The sequence below is a fragment of the Cetorhinus maximus genome, chromosome 22 (genome assembly GCF_964194155.1).
Source record: "Cetorhinus maximus chromosome 22, sCetMax3.hap1.1, whole genome shotgun sequence".
Taxonomy (NCBI): domain Eukaryota; kingdom Metazoa; phylum Chordata; class Chondrichthyes; order Lamniformes; family Cetorhinidae; genus Cetorhinus; species Cetorhinus maximus.
The window spans coordinates 35,894,076-35,916,093 of record NC_135900.1 but is presented as its reverse complement, the minus strand read 5'-3'; the positions used below and the strand labels follow the sequence as shown (position 1 = coordinate 35,916,093).

Below are 22,018 nucleotides of genomic sequence, written 5' to 3'. Positions count from 1 at the left end.
AATCCACAGTCATTGCCCTCCCACCCAACTCCCCTCCCCACCTCAACTGCAACCCTCCTCCTGGGACAAACCTTCAGGCCTGTGGCAGTGAACTCTTCGGATATCTCAACTGCGTGAACTATCTGTGGGGGTGTCGGGAGGTTCAACGCAGCATTAACTCCTTATGAACTATACAGTGGTTATTTTGAATTATTTTACAGTCTCGCGCTGCCTATTCTAATTGTGCTGCTGTTTTATGTTTCAAAATATAAAAGTCTGCTTCAGCGTTTGCAGCTTATAAAAACTAAACGGTTAATTTGATATTGTGCACACCAATTAGGGCTGAGGAGAAGTCAGCCCAAATCATATGGCTTGCGTAAGAGAAAATCACCAAAAATCAACTGCTTTCTAGTCATCTGAGACACAGTCCACTTATTGCTGTGAAACTATTGAAAAGGGATTTGGCACTTAACAATTGTTATCTAGAGGGCTAGGGATAAAAATGAAACTCGTAATGGTTGGGGGGGTGGAGGCAGGGAAGCTGGGCAAATGAATCCTGTTTTGATACCTGCTAACCCACAGTAAATCCAAGTTCCTTCCTCCCTTCAACTGACCAGGGGTGGAATTTGGCTTAGACAGAGTGTAAAATCATGGATAAAATTGGCCGTTACTTTGCAATCACTTATTCAGCAGTCCCAACCTTCCCTCCTACTGGATATTCCTTAAAAATACACGAACGTTTTTCTGTGCTCTAAAAAAAAAAATCCTACCCTTTTGGATTTGGATAAAAAGAATTTTGCTATTTTATTAAAATTGAAACCTGCAAGTTTAGAAGTGGCGAGTGTTGGAGCATTAATCCAATCTTAATTTAAATAAATTAACTGCAACAGGAAAACAATAGGCAGGCAGCTATGCTTGCATTTTTAGTTATGTCCTCCATTGTTATCAACAGCACCAGCTACTGACTGATAGAATTCCCTATTTGAGATGACAGCATAAAGCAAGGATCAAAGCATGGATATTCCTGGTCTCTACACTTCATTGCTACATGATCAAGTCCATTTACCCAGAGGAGCCTCGACTCACAATTTTTTTCTAACGTAGAAACAGTAAAATATGCAAAAAGTAGATGCCAGTAAAGACCATCACATCATTCAGCTCAGAATGTAAAGGAAAGCTGTAAAAAAAAAATAAGGTTATGAATGACTCACATGCTGTTGAAAAGTTCTCGGTAAGTTTCATCACCTTTGCCTTCTGACATCAAGCTATCCAATTTGTCTATCAGCTTTGCCTCCACCTGAGAACACACGTGTTAAATAAGCTCATTGTTTAATTAGTCTGCTGACAGATATCTATGTGTGGGTTCTATATTTTGTATGTTTCATGCTCTGAGCAGCACTTGTGTGTGAATTGGCAACAGGCAGCCTGGAAATCTAACTGCACCTGAAAACAGGCACGCAGGAGATGCAATGCGGGTTGCTCACTTTGTAGATGGGACCACATGAAATAGGTGTTTCCCATTCATTTTAATGATTCAAGCTCGTAGCCAGCACTGCCCCTTGGCTCTGCACTGAAGGCACTAGGACCTCTAAAAGTGGAAATGCACTTTGACTGCAGACAGCAGGGAACACATATTAAGTAAGCAATGACTGCCAGTCATGCTGATCGGGCCTCCAGTTTGTCTGATGCTGCTTTGAAGATCTTGATCTTGGTGGTGGATAGGATGAGTGAGACCCTGTTCCCTCTTGGGGGCAGGAAGTCCTCCAGGCAACATTTCCACTAATAGCAGCGAGAGGTGGTGAATGCCAGTTTCACTCCCAGAACATGGATGCAATTCTGCAAATGCTCAATATCCTCACCAGAGGTGTCAAGCTAAGAATACTATTTCCTTACTCTGTACACTCACCTTCGCCTCACTATTCACAATCCTCCCCTCTCCTCCTCCCTGTCACTCTTCTACAATCACTGCACCACATTTCACTCCCTCCTCCTCTTCATACTCTCACATCTGCTACTGTCGCAATCCTCACATCTTACACACTGCATACCAGCTATCTGACTATGACAGGCACCTTCTCTAAACAACTCAAGGTTTCACTGGTACACTCCCTTCCTTCATTCAAAACCTGCACCAGGAGGTTGAATCTGCCTGCACCTCCTCTTCCCAATAAAATAAAATGTGCTGCCCATCACGGGCAGGGGATGTCTCAATAATGTGGTGAGTGGCAATGCTGGAGGAGACTTCACATGCAGGGTATTTTCATGTTATCCTCTTTTTTCCACTCTTGCTCCCATCTCATTGCACGCATTCTCTGACAAACTGCAACTAATTTCACCAGCCACTTAACCCTCAGCTCTCCTTTCGTATCAAATGCTAACCAAAACAATAACAACTTATATTTACATAGCACCTTTCACTCAGCAAAACATCCCAAGACATTTCACAGGAGTAGGAGAGAACAAAGGATGGCACCAAGCTACATATGGAGATATAGAGATAGGTTTCAAAGAGTGTTTAAAAGGATGAAAACAAGGTAGAGAGGTGGGGAAGCGTAGGGAGGAAATTCCAGAACTTGGGGTTTAAGCAATGGATGGCGCAACTGCCAATTGTGGAGCAATTAAAATCGGAGATGCACAAGAGGCCAGGATTAAAGAAGCACAGTTATCTCAGAAGGCTGTGGGGCTGGAGGAAATTACAGCAATAAAGGCCATGGAGGGGTTTGAAAACAAAGATGGGAATTTTAAAATCAATACATTGCTTGAATGGGAGCCAATGCAGGGCAGCGAGCACAGGGGTGATAGGGAACCGGGCTTGCTACGAGTTAAGACACAGGCAGAGTTTTGGATGACCTTAAGTTTACAGAGGATAGAATGTGGAGACCAGTTGGAGTGCATTGGAATAGTTAAATCTCAAAGTAATGAAGGCATAAGTGAGGGTTTTGAAAGCAAATGAGATGCAACAGGGGCAAAGTAAAATGATGTTGTGAAGGAAGAAACAGACGGCCTTAGTGATGACGTGGTCAGAAACTCATCTCAGGATCAAATGTGACACCAAGGCTGAGAACAGACTGGTTTAATCTTAATCTCAGACTGTTTCCAGGTAAAGGGGTGGAGCCAGTAGCTAATCCTTGTTCCGCTCTTTAATTTCAGGTACTCAAAATGTGGAGATACCTTTGACCCCGAGGCCAGTCTTCCTGAAATTATGCCTTCACTTAGTTTGATCCTCAAAAGCACCAGCTGAGATATTAGTGCCACAGGTACTTTAGAGAGTGGACCAGAGGAGCAGGTTCTTCATGAATGGTAAATCACTGGGCACAAATGTGCAGGAATTAGGGCAGAGGGGTAGAACACCACAGGCACCAGCTTACCAGGGGGCATGATTACATGTTAGCTTTGCTGCTGAGGACTCAAAGGCAGATATCAAGGGCTGAGGACACCCAGGAAGGCCAATGGTCATACATGGAAACACTGGGCAGTCTGCCAATGAATATACACACAGAGTAGAATTTTTATTTCCGGGTCCAGAAATGCAGGTTGGGAAACTGTAGTGAGGGTGGGACAATTAAATGTGGCATCACTGGTCTCCCTCAAACCCAGCCTGAAACCGAAAGACCATCTCCATCGATTCAAATGGCCTTGGCCTCAGCAGAGGGGGCCCGTATTCTGTCTGGAATATTCTAGTTGGCGTGCAAAGAGTGCCCTCAATAAGCATTTTAATTGACTTAATTGACTACACTTGCTGACCAGCAAGTAGCTGTCACCACCCACCACTTCTCAGATGCAGCTGGAGGCAGGAACATGTGGCAGACCGGTACACGCATGTTGATAGCATGAAATTGCAGGTATGACCACCTTCAAGCCCGCCTCCTCTTTGCTGTGAAATCCAGCCCAACGGTTCAGGGCATGAATAAATCCAGTTTCAACTTGTGTCAAGACTTCAGAAAGGGCATGGAAACTATTCTGTCTAACATGGAAAAATTGGTCTAAATTGAACAGTGGCATCCAACATGATGCAGCCTATGTTGACAGCTAATACCACTGCCATGGTAGCTTAGAAGACTGCAATCATAAGGGTTCCCAGTGTGCCACATCACTTCTGCAAGCACAGAGTACAAATGCTGAGGCACATTCCCCAGAATAATGGACTCAGCTCCATGGGAAAGATACCTACAGCCGCTCGAGTTCTCCCACCAATTATCTCAAATGTCTTCAATGGAAGGTCAATAGCCTACCAAATTCTCAATTTATAACCACTGGAAAACAGTTTGTAGGAGCACAAGGATAAGTAAACAAGCACATAGGACAGGCACTAGGGGCTTGCACAAGGGCGATTCATATTTTTTTCTGCTAACTATTGACAACTGGAATTCAGTAGTTTGAAAAAATTGTTTTTAATTCTGGATGGGTATTGGTGTTTGTATTTATAATGAGGTGAGAGTAAGACCTGTGAAGCTGGACTGAAGGATGAAAAATCAGATGTAAATAGTAAGGAAGGTAGTGATAAGGATTGGGGAACTATCGTTGTGTCGATTTGTGTCCAATTGCACCCCTCTTGCAAAGCACCATGGCACCTTTTATTACCTTAAAAGCACTTTATAAATTCAAGATGCATAAATGCTAGGCAGGTGATGGAGAGCATGTAAGGCAATGGGTGCAGTCTAGTGCAATTGGCACACTGTAGAACAACAATAAATTAATACAGCACCTTAACATAATGAAATGTTCCAAGGCGCTTCACAGGAGCATTATAAAATAAAGATAACACTGAGCCACAAAGAAATATTGGATCAGATGACCAAAAGTTTGATTAAGGTAGGTAGGTTTAAGGAGTGCATTCAAGGAGGAATGCGAGAAACAGAAACGGAGAGATGGAGGGAGGGAATTCGAGAGCTTGGGGCCTAGGCAGTTGAAGTCATAGGCACCAGTGGTGGAGTAATGATGATTGAGAATGCACAAGAGGCTAGAATTAGGGGAGCACAGATATCTGAGGGTTGAAGGAGATTACAGAGATAAGGAGTTGGGAGAGGCCATGGAGGGATTTGAAACAAGAAAGAACATTTTAAAATCAAGATGTTATAAGATGTTATAAGGTGCTACATAGGAGCATTATAAAACCAAAATTGACACTGAGCACTGGGGAAAGAAAGAGTGGACTAATTGGATAGCTCTTTCAAAGAATCAACACAGGCTGTATGATTCCATGAGAAGTGAGGCAAATCTATAGCTTAGAGTGTGAACAGTTGAAGACATGGTTGCCAATAGTGGGGTGAAGGAAATCAGGGATGTACAAGAAAACCTGCAAAGTTGGAAAAGCCAAATTGCACTCCAATCCTTCTTTGCTCTGCCCAAACAAAAGTTAAGGGTAGGAGTGACCTACATAGCCACAGACTTTGCTGTCCACGGCCTACTGAGAGGCTCAAGTTGTGGCTGAAGTAGATGACAGTCTTGAAGTGGCTATGTTACTTCTCAGTGAAGTTCATATGGAGACACTTCATGAAGACCAATTTTGGATAGTGTCTCCTGCACAGATACTTCTCTCTTCTTTGCTACTCCCCTTCTCCTCCAACGTCAAAGGCAGCCCTATCAGACTACCCATGACTACTGTAAAGCAGTATAGTAGTACTGTAAAAACTGAAGTAAGATTTAACATCAGAAAACAGGCCAAAGCTAATCACCAGCCTTCAATGACAAGCCAGCAACTAAACTGTGCATAACAGCAAACATGGGATCCTTATTTAATTTTTTTACTGAACATTCCCCATGGCCCAGCTGGGAGGACCTGTTCCTGGTGATCAGTTTTTTAAAAAAATATTTGTTCATGGGGTGTGGGTGTCATTGGCAAGGCCAGAATTTACTGCCCATTCCTACCTGCCCTCAAGGTGGTGGCAATGAGCCACTTTCTTGAACCGTTGCAGTCCACAGTTACACCCGTAGTACTATTAGGGAGGGAGGGAAAGGAATCTGACTGTTCATTCTAAGCTTTGATGTACTTGAGGTTGCAAAATAATCTGTTCTTTGCCTAGATGCCTTACACTTGGTTAAGCAGCTATATGCTTAGATCATCTGGAACAGCTTCCAGAAATCGAACCTCTAACATTCGTTGACTTAAACTAGAAATCTATTACATTTTCCCCTTCTAGTCCCAATTTCCAAACATCCTCTAGGCTCATTGGCCAACGCTCAAAAAAACTTTCTGCAACTGCTTTCAGTTTTGCCAGGTCACTTAGGGCATGAAGTCACAAGCAACAAGGATAGTACATTTTACAATTTTATGGTCCACACCATCCCTTGGATCCACATGAGAAAATACTGCGAGTGTTTTGTGCTAAGTGATGGCATCAATCTTACACATCTAAAAATTAAAGAATTAAAAAATACACTACACGTGTGAACAAAAATGCTTTGTAATAAGGATGTGGAAGATAAAGATAGTGGGACTCCATATTTAAAATAAAAAACAGCTTCCAATATGATTAGTGAGTATTTTCGGTGAATGATTGCTCAAATAATCACAAACATATTGTATATATTTGAACATCTGAATAATGAACTGCAATAAGCAGGTCTCTAAAGTAAAATACATAAACACGAGCAGCCTTCATGCCAGAGACTGAAAAACACCACCTCCACCATCCTCCCCCTCTCACAGTATGAAAGCAGAAAGCACACCCATAGACATTTCAAATTTTAACCACATAAAAGCCAGCATGCGAGGAAATCTGAAATGTTATTAATTTTCAATCTGCAATAATAGGTATAAATATGTTGCAATACTAATTTTTATATAAGTTTGAAACTGGTTATATTATTTTTACATTATTTTTTTGAAATTTAAAATGTCACCCATCTCAAGAATGGGGTAGTACAGTACAACGGATTTACCACAAATGTAACCGACCTGAAATAACATTTATGGACCAGTTGGAACGTGACCTATATTCTATAAACGTTGCAATGATTTCATTTTGAGGGTGGTGAATTTATGGAGCTCTACCTGTTTGAAATTTCCAGTACGTCTCTGCTCCCAGTCCATCATGTCATGAAAAATTGGAATCATCACATTTCGAAGGTCGGCCTGGGGTACAAGAGTAACTTCTAAAAATGGTCCAATAAGTCCAGGAATAAAGTGAAGCTTGTGCTCTCCTATAATATGATCAATAATGATTATTTGTATTTAAGCAATTCACATTATACTGTACATTTAGGCAACTCAGAAAATACAACGCTGCTGGACTTTACCTAGATTTTGCCACATGCTGAAGATTTCACATCCCATCATCACCCTCATGTCTCCATATCTGTAATTTAATTTGAAAATCTAAGATGATGAACAAAAAAATCAACAAGTGGAACCCTAAATAGTAGAAGTAATTCATTTCCAGTAACCAAAGAATAATCATGGGATTAAAAAAAACATGTATAGCTTTTATACTTAAACAGAACCAGATAATGCAACTTACTTTTCTAGAACTTTTTTCCTTTTTGAAGGTGAAAACATCTCCAGTTGAAGGCAAGGCTGATTGATAAATATTACTGCCAAATAGAAGTAAGAATCCCAAACCTACGGAAGATGAATTCTTTAATTACATGCAGATTTAAAACACTACAAAAGATGAAGCTACAGAGAGATTGTTTTATGTCCATTTAGATTGGTAACCAATGTGATAGCAATGCAGTATAATAGGTACATATATTTACACTAATATATGAACTCTTAAAGCCTTTTTATGCATCACTAAGTGCAAAGTTTCTAGATCTAGCTGAACTAACAGCTTAAAAAGGTGTTGAAACGTTAACTGATTTCTTCTCCACCGATGCTGCCAGACCTGCTGAGTTTTTCCAGGTAATTCTGTTTTTGTTTTGGATTTCCAGCATCCGCAGTAGCTTTTAGCTTTTTGTTTTTAGCTTAAAAAGGTTACAGAGTTACAAAACTTACAAATGTACACAAAGAATTATACATTTACTGGTAGATTTGCACAGAATCATAGAATTGGACTTGACAGGAGGTGGTCATTCAGGCCATAAAGTCTCTTTGAAAGGGCTATCTAATTAGTCGCACTCCCTTGAAAGCATCTTACATGGCACTTTTCACTAGGTTGGGTGAGGGGCGGCTTTAGAATGATAGGATCCATAAGGGTGCTGCGTATTATTGTGCTGCTACAACAGACAGGTTAAGCTAACCTCCCTCTTTACATTTTCAAATCCTAACTGTTGGAGGCAAATACAACTCATGATCAGTCAGATTAAACCACTATTTAGTGAGGGACACTTGCTGATTCAAAGGTGTTTGTAAGCTTATGGTTCCTAGCCCAATTTAAAGCTGGATTGCCTACAACACAATGGAATGTTTCAGTGGAATTCATTGCTTGATAAATTCTTGTGACAGAATCAGAATCTCAGAATCACACAGTGCAGAAGAGGCCCTTCTGCCCATTGAGTCTGCACCGACACATGAGAATCACCTGACCTACCTACCTAATCCCATTTACCAGCACTTGGCCCATAGCCTTGAATGTTATGACGATAACATGAAATGGCTAACTTTTTAAAGGTTTTACCTACATACTTCTGGCACTTTGAATATAATGCCTGAAATGTGACATACGCTTCAAGTTTTAACACAGAGATTCATACATCTGTGTACATTTGTATAGCACTGCATAGACAGGGTTGTGAAACTTTTACCACAAAAAGATGCATTTATGTGAATGAATGTAAAGGGAGACAATGCTACAAGCAGCTCCAGTCCTCATCAAAATATTTAGCAAATATGAATTAAACATTTTGTTATTAGCAGTTTTCAACACTCATGCCTTGAAAACAAAATCGCTCGCATTCTGTTTTTAAAAATTAATTCATGGGTGTGGCCTTCGCTGGCTGGGCCAGCATTTATTTCCCATCCTTAGTTGCTCTGGTTCAGGGGCATTTTGAGAGTCAACAACTTTGCTGTGGGTCTGGAGTCACACGTAGGCCAGATCAAGTAAGGATGCCAGATTTCCTTCCCTAAAGGACATTAGTAGACTAGATGGGCTTTTACGACAATCGACAATGGTTTCATGGTCATCATTAGACCTTAAATTCCAGGTTTTTATTGAATTCAAATTCCACCACCTTCCATGGCGGGATTCGAACCCAGATCCCCAGAGCATGACCCAGCAAAAATACCACTAGGCCATCTTTTCTATGTATTCACAAAAATGTGAAACAAAAGTAAATGTTGGAATTAAAAATGAAGCACGCAAAAACTGAAATCTTTACAGTGCAATGAACTGGTACTTGAACCCATTTATTCGAATCCAACTTCACGATTCTCTAAGTGGTGAGCTCTGATTCAAACACGAAGTGGATTGAAAATAACCTTTTGGTTCATTCTCGTCACTGCAACAACTCAACAATGAAGCCATCCATAAATGCACTCCACTCTAATAATGTTAATCATATCATCAGTGGATAATGTTATTTCTTTAAGTTTGAGAAATGATCTGCCGTGAAAGTTCCTGTTTAACCAGTGCTTTGGTAATTAGTTATTTTATGCACAAAGTTCAGTTCACAATTATTTTGTGCTATTTTTAGTACAATGAACTCTGCTAGAAAGATCCTGGTTCATCAATCTTACAAATGTTACTGTCTCATGCAAGTTAAAAGTGCATTTTCTCTGTGTGAAGCAGTTTCACTTTGCATTTACAGTATAACTGTACCGTTGGTGCAATCCGAATCCAGAATGAAGGCATGACCTGACATTGAAATGAAGCTGAGCTGGACTCTCTGGGCTAAATATTGGAAGTCTGTCAGAGGCAGGAACAGAGGCAGGCAGGCCTGAAATTTCCTGGCACTGGCTCGTGCGCTGGTATGCTGCCATTTCTCCTCCTCTGGGCAATCTTTAAGGGGACAGGGCATGGGCTACCCACTCGCAAGCAACAAGTAGCTTGTCAACATAATAAAAAACCTATTAAAGCCATCTGGCACCCAGAGCCCAGCAGGCCCCAGGGGCCCACAACCCAGGATCAACTTCAGGCGTGCTTCCCCCGCTCCCGGCCTCCCCAGTCGCCATATCTACATGGCCACAGCTACAAAACACCCTGTGGAGAGGTTGCCCCTCCACAATGGTGGTCCGGCAGCTACGGCTATTTCTTTTTTAGACATCTGTAAGGAGTGCTAGGACAGTACCTCCATCTCAAGGCGCCTTCTCTTTCCAGTATCTGCAACTGCAGACTGCAGTGCCTTTGGTGCCGGAGGACATCCTATTGGCCTGCCAGCATCTGGAGCCTGCCTGTTGTCCTTAATTGGAAGGCAAACATGCCTGTGGCCATTAACTGGCCTTTTGTTCAAAAATCGCAGCATGTCACACTGATGTCATGCGGAGTCGGAACCCAGAAATCATCCTGGTGTCAGGGTTCCAACCCAAAAACTCCCTGGTCAGGAGTCATCTTCACTTCTGAAACTTAATAGTTTTTATTTTGTTATGTGGAAGCCAAACCACTTAACACTGATGTTAGTTTTGTCATGTAAATCTACTTCTGAAGATGGTTTCAACCTTTTAGCGCATTACAGTCAGGCTTCCGCTCTTCAGAATCTGTACAGGTAACTCAGTATCTGTACAACCAAGAAGGGTTTCTAAACTTGTGATTAGATGATTACGTTAAAGTGACTGTGGTAAGTTTAATCATTTGAAAATTCTTTTCAGACATTGTTTGTTAATGATGAAACAATATTGATTTTGCTTTGAGTTTTACAACCTAACATGTACTTTCTAAAGTTCTGCACCAAGAATTAGTTCAACACATTAAAATGTAATACATGGGTGCTATTTCGTATTACTTTTCACAATGTACTGTGGACAAAGTTTGATCGTAAACACTTGAATAATTTATGGTGCACTCAAAGGTGTTAAATTCAGTAACGGTCCAGCAGAATCAGTATGAAGTATACGAATCAGACTTGAAAGAGAAACTAAGTGTACAATCATATATTGAACCATAGGGTCTTTCTGCCAGTACCCTTCATGGGTTCCCTGCAGCATGCACCATTTTTAGCTCTTCAGGCAGTTAGTTGGATGATGTTCTTCCAGGCCTCTGCCACTTCACTGCTAAGAGTGTAAGAGCAGGCTGGAATGAATCATCTCCAATCACTACCTGTGGGGAAATGACTCACATAATGGCACAGTTAAGATCAGTAACGTTTTAGATTCATACCCATGTCCTGCCACTCCACTGAAGCTGTATTGTTTGTGTCATCATGCCATACTTAATGTTATTTTGAATTTTTCATGTTTCATCAACTGTGTAACAAAGTGTCCAATGATCCTATGTTATCATCCTAATGCTTGGGCACTCCAGCAGCCTGAAAATGGTCATTGCAACCCTGCGACGGTGACACTGAACCTGTTTATACCCTGGGAGAGTTTGAGTGTTTAAATGAATATCTGTGGTTAGGATTTGCATCTTGCATTGATGGCTGTATTTGTGCAAATTTAGCAAAACAATTCTAAATATGGCACCTGAACTGCACTGCAATTCAATTGCTTTCACTTCAGTGAGTGGGTGATTCAATGCTGCAGCAGTTCTGTGTTGGTTTCAGTTAAATGCTGGAGCCAGCTCAACATTCCAGATAAGAGTATGCATCATGAAGCATATTAAAATTCGTTACATAACCCCAACCCACAACCCAAGCTCGAGCTTATATATCCCAGTCACTGCACAGATTGAAATCTGTGACATGGTCTGTTAATGTCTACATAAGCATAGCAGTGCTCTGAGAAATACAAAAAAAAGGATTAACCTAGCCGGCATAAACATGTTGGCATTATTTAATTTACCCCACTTAGACTCTACCTCCCCCCGCCACCCCCGCCATGTACAGCAAAGATATCAGTTTTAGGCTAATAATTGCAAGGCTGCAAGGAAGGGCTAAGAAATATGGGCCCCCAATACTTATTGGGAAATGGGGAGGGAATGGGGGCACCTGAAATGCCAAGAATATGGAGGTCTCCCTGGATTTAATGTCAGGACCTCATTAGAATATTATTCAATTATCCACCAGGTGGCCAAATTGAAGGGTGACTGACAGGAAAGTTTTTTTTATACACAACAGCAGCCAGGGGGCACGGGGGATTGATCCACCAATTGATAGCGGTGGATGAAAAATCAGAGAGAGGAGGCAGATCATGTCATGTTTGCTCAAGGTACTGGGAATGGCGAGGAAGGAGTGCTGCTTCTCCTTGGCAAACAAGCAATCCTGCTAAGACACTTCACTGGATCTGGCAGCTCCCTCTTTCCTTCAGCTATTGGGTTTCCTGAACCCATGGAAACCTAGCCCACAGCTATTAAATCTAAATTACGGATAAAATCTGAGGCACGGAACCTCATTTAAATATTATAATTACTGACCTGCCTCTCAGGAGTGGGTTACTCATTGGACTCTAAACTTGCCCCAGTTAAACTGGAAGTAGACATGTTAACAGCAGGTTGGTCTTAGTACTTATAATAATTCAACACCACCGCCAACTGCACCAGCCCCGCCGACCCCAAAACTGCCCATAACAGTTCCCTGGGAAGGGGTTAAAATTACTACGTATTTTTGTCAGCTACCCCTGCAGTATTTCTTTAATTTACAGGTTTAAATCACGCCCACTGGCAAAAAAGTTGACTCACAGGAGTAATATCCATGAAAGAATCCCCTAAACAATACTAGCATTATTTATTACTACAATTCCTGCTCATTAGCTACATGAGACAAATTGAGCAGAACAGAAACCACAATTATAGTCATATATAAAAGCAAACGAAGCCTAAAAGCAGAGAGCCACTAAGTATTCGAACCTAATATTAAAATCAGCATACCTTGAAGTCAAAGCTTTCATTTAGGAAATTCTTTCTAAGTGCATCAGAGAGATAGAGAATTGTAGTGATGATCACACTGAAATATGAGAAAAAACAAGAATCAGCTCCTGATGTTGGGACCACTGTTACCAGCTTTACATCTTTGGATTGAATTTGGTATTGAATTAAAAATATTGTACAAAGAGAAGACATGTTATGTTTGGTACTATAATTTGTGCTTACATTTGCTGCAATATAAAGATATATCTCTTATATATTGACCACTGTAAAATTATCCTTGGATATCTATCACTTGCAGTTTGCAACAGAATCTTTGAAAGATATACTGGTGAAGAGGTCAAGTTGGTAGAAATCCATTGAAGTTCTCAAAATTAAATTTGGCAACTCCCTTAAGTGTCATTATCACTCCAGCTCCACCCTATTGCTACTTCATGGGCAGAATTTTACCACCCCTCCATCAATGGGTTTGCAGGTGGTGGGGTTCGAGGGGTGGGGGGGAGGCACCTCCCTCAAGGGCCCCCTTTCCACATCAGTTAACTCCCACCCACCACCAACCCAAGGCCTGCCCTTTACAGGTGCTCCCACTCCCACATATCCCAGCCTCTTCATCGAGATCCCCTCTACCAACCCCATGCACCAATAAGCAGCCTCTTCATGCCACCTTGAGTTCAAGGGGAATCATTTTGATCAGCAATAAGAATTTTCTAAGTTGCTATTGAAGTGCAATATCTTCAAAGACAAATCAAGATAACTTTGGAGGATTACAGTTTGGGCATCTTTTATGTTGTCACCAACTTACTTAAAACCCTGGGGTGGAAACCATATGTACCTGGTCATTTGTCACTCTTTGGTGCGATTATTTTCTTCATTAATGTTATTTTGCTTACATTAATTTTGGTCAGTTTCTGATTCAATATCAGTTTCCTTGGGACTTCCAACATGCTGATCTCTTCCTCTATGGCAAATACTGATGCAAAACAATTATTCAATTTGTCCACCATTTCCTTATTTTCATTGACAATATCACCGTTATCAGTTTCAAGGAGCCTAAGTTGCTCCTGACTGCCCTCTTCTTCCTGATATGACTGTCAAGATTTTTAAAATCTAATCTCTGCATTTATACAAACTGCCACTTCACACCTGTTACCAGGGGGCCAATGCACAACTTCCACCACAGTCTTAACTCCTTTTCTACCTACAAAGCCTTTTACTGCCTGCTTATCTCGTTATATCACCCACTTAACATTGAAGTGACTTTATCCTTAATCATGAAGGCTAACTCCTCCCCTTCTACCATTTTCCCTATTTTTCACATAATCTTTATAACCAGAATATAATTAGTGCCCAGTCCTGACTGTCTTGTGACCACAGGTTGAATGTTATTGGCTCCTGGATGACGAGATTGGAGGAAGGGAGATTGGTAAAATAGCATGGAGCTGGGTTTATGCATGCCCGTTGCTGTCTTGCTGCCGAGGAAGTTTCCCACTGGACTACAGATAAGCTGCCCATATCATGAAGGCAGGCAGCCAATCTGCATCATTAAGTCCCCAGTTACAGGCTATTTTACAGGCTGCTAGCATTTTGCTGACAGCTGGGCAGCCCCCTGCCATGTGGGGAGAGCACAAGTTTCGTGGAGGCAACTTTGTCGTAGCTCAGGAGGCCATTGGAACCAGAGCCTCCATGGCCCAAAGTGAAGACCACGGGCATTCAAGGAAGCCCTCCACAGCCTCCTTTACCTGTGATGCCCAAAGCACAATTCTTCACTGTTATGAACCTGTCTTTCCTTTTGTTTGTTTTTGAATTATCTATCCTACCTTTTCCACCAAATCCTCCCAGCACTTCATTGATATAAATTCCTGGTCATCGCCCTATTTAACCCTTCAACTAGAAATGCCATCTTTATGTCTGCCCCATCAAACCCTTTCACGCTCTGAAAAGCCTTTCTCAGGTCACCTCTGTCTTCACTTTTCGAGAGAAAAGAGCCCCAGCCTGTTCAATCTATCTGGACGGATCAGTTCTGGTATCATCCTTGCAAGCCTTTTTCCTCTGCTCCCACCAACCCCCACCTCCCCATTTTCTCCAGTGCCTTTATGTTATTATTATAACAGAACAAACAAGAACAGTGTACAGGTCTACCCCAGATTTTATATACCAGTTTAACAAACTCTTTGCTTTCCAATCCTATCTCATTAGAAGTGAACCCAAGTGCTTTGTTTGCTATTTTAATGCCCTTGTTAACATATGTTGCTACATTGAGTGATTTTAGCTGCACCTCTAGATTTCTTTTGATCCTCTACCCATCCGGACTCATATTTGCCAAGGAGTACGTGGCCCTCTTAATCTTCCTGCCAAAATGTACTACCTCACGTTTATTTATATTGAAATTCCTTTGCCATGTACATGCCCATTCTGCATGTTTAATGTCTTCTTGTATTTTATTTCCAACTTCCAATGAACTATTTCCCCAAGTATTAGAACTACTTGTACTGCCACAGAAAAGAAAAAGTCCCTGGGACCTGATGGCCTACACCCTAGGAGTCCAAAAGAGATAGCTGCAGAGATAGTGGATGTGCTGGCTATGATTTTCCGAAATTCCTTAGATTCAGAAATGGTCCCAGCAGATTGGAAGTTGGCAAATGTTACAGCACTTTTCAAGAAAGGAGGGAGAGAGAAAACAGGCCAGTTAGCATAACATCACTTGTTAGGAAAACGCTAGAATATATTATTAACGAAGCATTAACAATGCACTTAGAAGAGCATAGTGTGATTAGAACAAGTCAACATGGTTTTACTAAAGGGAATCCTGTTTGACAAATTTATTAGAATTTTCTGATGATGTTACTAATAGGCCAGAATTTTTACCTTGATGGGCGAGCGGGCCCCACCGGCTTGGTGGCGGGTGGGCAGCCGAACTCCGCCACTGAAATGGGGCCTGCTGCCATTTTGAGTGGGTGGGCCAATTAAGGCTATGTGCTTCCTGTGTGGGGGGGGGTGGAGGAATTTCCCATCTGTCAAAGTGCGCTCTTTCGCGCAAAGAGCGCACTGCTCCCTGAGACTAAGTGCTGTCTCAGGGAGATTACTGACGGTATATAAATCTTTAAAAACAGAAAAATATTAAAATTATTAACATGTCCCCCTTATGTGACAATGTCACACGAGATGGGACATGTTAATAAGAAGCTCATAAACTTTATTTAAGTTTTTAAAAACAGACATGAAACCTCACTCCACCAGTGGATGAGGTTTCATGTATTATCAGGAGCCCACTGGGGCTCCTGGCCTGCCCGCCAGCCTTAAGGTTGGACGGCAGGTCATGTAACAAGCTTAATTATCCTGTCAATGGCCTTAATTGGCCATTGACAGTCCACCCGCCTTCCTCAATATTTAAATGGACCGGGATGACGTCGGGGATTCCTCCTGACGTCATCCCACATCATTTTCCCATTGGCGAGCGGGCCCCGCCTCCAAATTGCCGATGGGAAAATTCTGCGATAAAGAGGAACCAGTAAATGTAACATACCTAGATTTCCAAAAGGCATTTTATAAGTTACCACACAAAAGGTTAATAGGCAAGATAAGGGATCATGAATTGGGGGTAATATTTTAGCATGGACAGATAGAAAGCAGAGAGTGAGCATAAACAGGGCTTTTTCAAGTTGGCAGGCAGTGAATAGCGGAGTGCTGCAGCTATTTACAATCTATATTAATGATTTAGATGACAAGACAGAGGGTAATGTATCAAAGTTTGCTGATGATAGCAAACTAGATGGGAAAGTAAGCTGTGGGGAGGACACAGAGGCTGCAAGGAGATCTAGACAGGTCAAGTGAATGGGCAACAAGATGGCAGATTGAGTATAATGTGGGAAAGTGTGAAGTTATTCACTTTGGGAGTAGGAATAGAAAAACAGAATTTTTTTTTTAAAGTATGAAATTTCTAAGTGTTGATGATCAAAGAGACTTGGGTGTGCTTGTACAAAAAACGCAGAAAGTTAGCATGCAGGTGCAGCAAGCAATTACAAAGGCAATGGCATGCTGGGCTTTATTGTAAGAGGATTGGAGTACAAGAATAAAAAAGGTTTATTACAATTGTAGAGGGTTTTGGTGAGACCACATCTGGAATACAATCTGCAGTTTTGCTCTCCACATTCAAGAAAGGTGTACTTGCACTGGGGGCAGTACACTGAAGGTTCACTAAATTGGTCCTTGTGATGAAGTGGTTGTCCTATGATGAGAAGCTAAGTAAATCGCGCTTCTATTCTCTGGAATTCAGAAGAATGGGAGGCCATCTTATTGAAACCTATAAAATTCTGCAGGGACTTGATGAGGTAGGCGCTGAGAGATTGTTGCCGCTGGTTGGGGAATATAAAACAAGGGGGCACACTGTCAGGATAAGGGGCCGATAACTTAGGACTGGGAAGAGGAGGAATTACTTCACTCATAGGGTTGTGAATCTTTGATGGAGGATGCACTGGTAGTAATCTTCCAAGAATCCTTAGATTCTAGAAAAGTTTCAGAAGATTGGAAAACTGCCAACACCTTTATTCAAAAAGGGAGGGAGACAAAAGCTATCGGCCAGTTAGCTTAACATCCGTCATTGGGAAAACGTTAGAGACTATTATAACAGAAGTAATCACAGAGCATTTAGAAATGCATAATATAATCAAGCAGAGTCAGCGGGGCTTCATGAAGGGGAAATTATGCCTGACAAATTTATTAGAATTCTTTGAGGTAACAAACAGGATAGATAATGGGGAACCAGTAGAGGTAATATATCTGGACTTTCAAAAGGTATTCGATAAGGTACCACACATAAATCTACTTACTAAGATAAAGGCCCATGGTGTTGGGGGTAGTATATTAGCATGGATAGAGGATTGGCTAACTAATATAAGACAGAGTTGGGATATGGGGATGGCAACCTGTAACTAGTGGAGTGCCACAGAAATCAGTGTTGGGGCCACAATTATTTACAATATATATTAATGGCTTAGACGAGGGAAGTGAATGTACTATCGCCAATTTGTGGATGACACAAAAATAGGTGGGAAGGCAAGTGGTGAGGATGACACAGAGTCTACATAGGGATATAGACAGGTTAAGTGAGTGGGCAAAAACTTGGCAGATGAAATATAATGTGGGAAAACGTGAGGTTATGCACTTTGGCAGGAAGAATAGAAGAGTGAATGTTTTTTAAATGTAAAAAGACTGCAGAAAGCTACAGCACAGAGGGATTTGAGAGTCCTCGTGCATGAATCCCAAAAAGCTAACATACAAGTTCAGTAGGTAATAGAAAAGGCAAATGGAATGTTAGCCTTTATTTCTAAGGGAATGAAGTACAAAAATAAGGAAGTTCTGCTAAAATTATATAAGGCACTTATATAATTGGACCACACCTAGAATACTGTGAACAGTTTTGGTCCCCTTATCTAAGGAAAGATATACTGGCATTGGAGGCAGTCCAGAGAAGGTTAACAAGGTTGATCCCAGGGATGGGGGGATTTTCTTATGAGGAGAGGTTGAGTAGGTTGGGCCTGTACTCATTGGAATTTAGAAGAATAAGAGGCGACCTTATTGAAACATACAAGATTCTTAGAGCGCTTGACAGGGTGGATGCTGAGAGGTTGTTCCCCCTTGTGGGAGAGTCTAGGACCAGAGGTCATAATCTCAGATTAAGGGGTCGCCCATTTAAGACAGGGGTGAGGAATTTCTTCTCTCAGAGGGTAGTGAATCTGTGGAATTCTTTAGTGCAGAGGGCTGTAGAGGCTGGGTCGTTAAGTATATTCAAGGCTGAGATAGAGAGATTTTTAATCAATAAGGGAATCAAGGGTTATGGATAAAAGGCAGGAAAGTGGAGTTGAGGATCATCAGATCAGCCACGATCTCATTGAGAGGTGGAGCAGACTCGATGGGCCGAAAGGCCTATTTCTGCTTGTACACCTTATGGCATAACTCTTTCAATACTGCAGCAGAGGATGACACCTGACTGGAAATCCAGTAAGCTGCAGGAAAGATAGGCTCAGTGTTAGGAAGTAACAATACTTTTGAGGATGTTGAAAAGGGAAGAGCTTCAGAACATGGAGATGTGGTTTGCAGGTACAGATGAATCATGGATAGGTTTTACAAGCCTGATGGCAGCAGTTCTGAAAAGAAAGAAGCCAGAGGCAAGGGAGTTGATTACAATGCTAGCCAGCATGGGGCCCAGGAAGAAAGATAAGAGCAAAATTCTGCGGATGCTGGAAATTTAGAACAAAAACAAAAATACCTGGACCTGCTGAGTTTTTCCAGGTATTTTTGTTTTTGCCCAGGAAGAAAGCTTGGGGGGCTGACAGGGATCTTGTCCACAGGTTAATGGAAGGAAATGCGGAAGAGGAGCTGTGACTGTTGGTCTGCTAGTCAAGTCCAAGGAAGAGGTGATGTGTCGGCTAAGTGGGATGAGAAAGGTTGGCAATCCTCACATGGGTGCACTGGGTACTGGGTGGGAAGGTCAGTGGAAAAGAATGCAACAGGATTGCTGCTCTTTTGAAGGCAATGTCTAGTGTCTCAAGGGGTCCTTTAGAGAATCAGAGGGTATCTTGTGTACTTATCCCAGGGAGAGTTAAACCTGGGGCACTGGTGAAAGTGTAAAAGGCAAAGATAACTGATGGACCGAGGCAGGGATCAGGGAGTAAAATAGCAAAACGGGAAGAAATAAAAGGTGGCACAATTAAGTGACAAGTAGTGTATGGCACAAGTGAACTAATCAATGGGCTTCAAAATGTAGCTGTCCTTTCTGAAAAGTTGAATCAGCATGAACAGAGATTTTCTATTTTTGTCTCTCTCATCTTGCAAATCAATATACTTAAAGTTTGTAGAATGCAAAATAAAATTTACATCGTCATTTCGCTCTCACATTCGAATACTGTTTTTTTAAAGACACATAAATGTTACTTCCAAACTTTTAATATTTGTCCACTTGTTTTTCACAACTATTCATAGGGGAGAGGTTTCCCCATATCGGGCGGGCTGAGCGGGAGCGGGTCTGATCGCCGCCCTTGATCGGATCCGCGCTGCCATTTTATGCGGGCAGGCCAATTAAGGCCTGTCCAGCGTGCTTCACAACTCCCGTGCATAGCGGGAGTGGGCGGGCGACGGTTGGTGCGCTCAGACCGCCGGGTCCAAGGGCGGCCAGGCGGCCTGTTTAAAGGAAGGCCTGGCAGCCTTGGAAAGGCTGCTCACAATGGCAGGGAGAAGGGCTCTGCAGAAGGCAATGTGTGTGACACAAGTCCAGAGGGTAGGCCATCAGGGCAGGCCAGGCTGGTGGGCAGGCCAGTGGGGCAGTGTGCCCCTCGTCTTTCAGACGAGTGCCTAGCTGCCCTCCTGGAGGAGGTGTCAGCGCAGCAGGAGGTCCTTCTTCCGAGGGGCGGGAGGCGGAGACCCCCCCACCTGACCAAATATGTGTGGGAGGAGGTGGCTGAGAGTGTGAGCTCCCATGATGTAGTGCGGTACACATGAGTCCAATGCCGCAAAAGATTCAAAGATCTCCTGCGCTCGGGAAGGGTGAGTACCATGTTACCTCAAGTCACTTAATGCAGCCGTCACCTTTTCCCCCCAACCCCGCCAGCTCTGAGTACAGTAACGTCATTGAATCCTTCACGGCATGGATCCCTCGCTGGGTGTGACAGCAGAGATTGCCCATGCCCAGTTCACCGAGAGGGTTGAGCTAGGATGTGTTCTACATCCGCAGCATGTGTGACACTGACACCCAGAGTATAGAATGGGGGTGAAAGTCAAGAGTCTGGACCTAGGCAGAGTGCTGGAACTGTGAAGCATGTCGAAGTCCGGGGGCTAAAATACTGGGAGGGGAGCTTCCAGTTGGCGGGGCACCAATCCATCTTCTGGTGTTTGTGCTCCACGTGCTTGTGCCTCCTTGCTTAGCAGTGCCACATGTGAAGGAGGCAGCATTTGGGCAATGGGGGTGGGGTCAGCCCTGGCTTGTTTAGGTGAGTGTGCAGCAGCTGCAGGGTGACAAAGAACTGGAGTCCTGCAATGTCCCACTCTGGCTGGGTTGGCAGAAATGTGGTGGGAATTCAAGTGCAGGCCGGACTAATCAATGCTCCTCTCTCCTTTTCAGGAAAAGACTGAGCACAATGTGTCGGAACGAATGCAGACAGGTGGAGGGCAGGCCCAGTTAGCCATTCTTATGCCTTTCAAGCAGCAGGCCATGGACCTTGAGAGGCGCCATGCCCCCAGGTCCACCGGTGGCGGTGAGGCTGGGGTGCCACAGGGAGGTATGTTTGGCAAGCAGTCAGGTCACCATGTGTCACAGAAGCCATGGTGCTGCTGAATGCTCCGTGATTGAAGTTAGCAACAGAGGTTCACCCTTGATTATTGAAGGATGAGCGCATAATGATCTGTGGGAGCGGCATGCAAGTTGACATTGTTTGCACTGTAACTAATCAAACATCCTTTTCCTTCATTTCAGCATCACTGGAGCAGGGCCGGGAAGAGGAGACAGAGGGCCCACCTCTCACCCCTGAAGCCCCGGAGCAAATGCACTCTCCAGAATCACACCATCTCAGCCAGGCAAGCCCCAGTGCAGATACTAGCACCTCGGTGGGAATTAAATCCAGCTAGTGTCCCGGGTCACGGCGGTGAGGACACTTCACACTCAATTGAGGTGCGGGCAGAGACAGAGTGCCCAGGGCGCCGGCAGTCGGAGGACTACTAGGGACCAGGTACTTGCTCGGTCGGTGGTCAACAATGTGCCTCTGGGGTCGTCTGTGAGGCAGCGAACACTGGAAGTGCAGCAAGGTATGCGGGATGATCTGGCAGAGATACATGAGGCATGGCATGGTGCCCGTGCTGGAGGAGTCCACATGGAGCATCACCGATGCAATGAACCTCATGACTGAGCACCATGCTTCCTCCATGGAGAGAGTGGCAACTCTCATGGAGAGGCACCTCTGGGAGAACAATCAGGTCCTCCTGGGGTTGCACTCAGATTTGCAAGCCCTCACAGCGGCATTGGCCTCAGCTGGCCAGTGCCAGTGTGGGAAATGGTCTGGGCACCAAGTATCCCAGCTCAGTGCCCATCCATCTGTGGTGAACAAGGAGATCCCGAAGCGACCACATGTCGGCGCAGTAGCTGCCTATCGTCTCTACGGGCTCTTCTCAGGGGACTCCGGATGAGGGCAGCAGCTCCTCCGCCCCTCTGCCAGTGA

General features: G+C 43.2%; 1 protein-coding gene across 2 annotated transcripts in view; it reads right to left on the bottom strand.

The window, feature by feature from the left end:
- LOC144696600 (dedicator of cytokinesis protein 4-like) overlaps window positions 1-22,018 on the bottom strand; it is a 391,455-nt gene that overhangs the window by 103,930 nt on the left and 265,507 nt on the right. For both annotated transcript variants that reach the window (XM_078568091.1, XM_078568092.1), the window contains exons 28-32: window positions 12,819-12,894; window positions 7,440-7,540; window positions 7,219-7,277; window positions 6,974-7,122; window positions 1,191-1,276 (exon numbers count right to left, since the gene is read on the bottom strand). In XM_078568091.1, coding sequence (XP_078424217.1) covers window positions 1,191-1,276; window positions 6,974-7,122; window positions 7,219-7,277; window positions 7,440-7,540; window positions 12,819-12,894 — 471 coding nt within the window. The remainder of the gene's footprint in view (window positions 1-1,190; window positions 1,277-6,973; window positions 7,123-7,218; window positions 7,278-7,439; window positions 7,541-12,818; window positions 12,895-22,018) is intronic.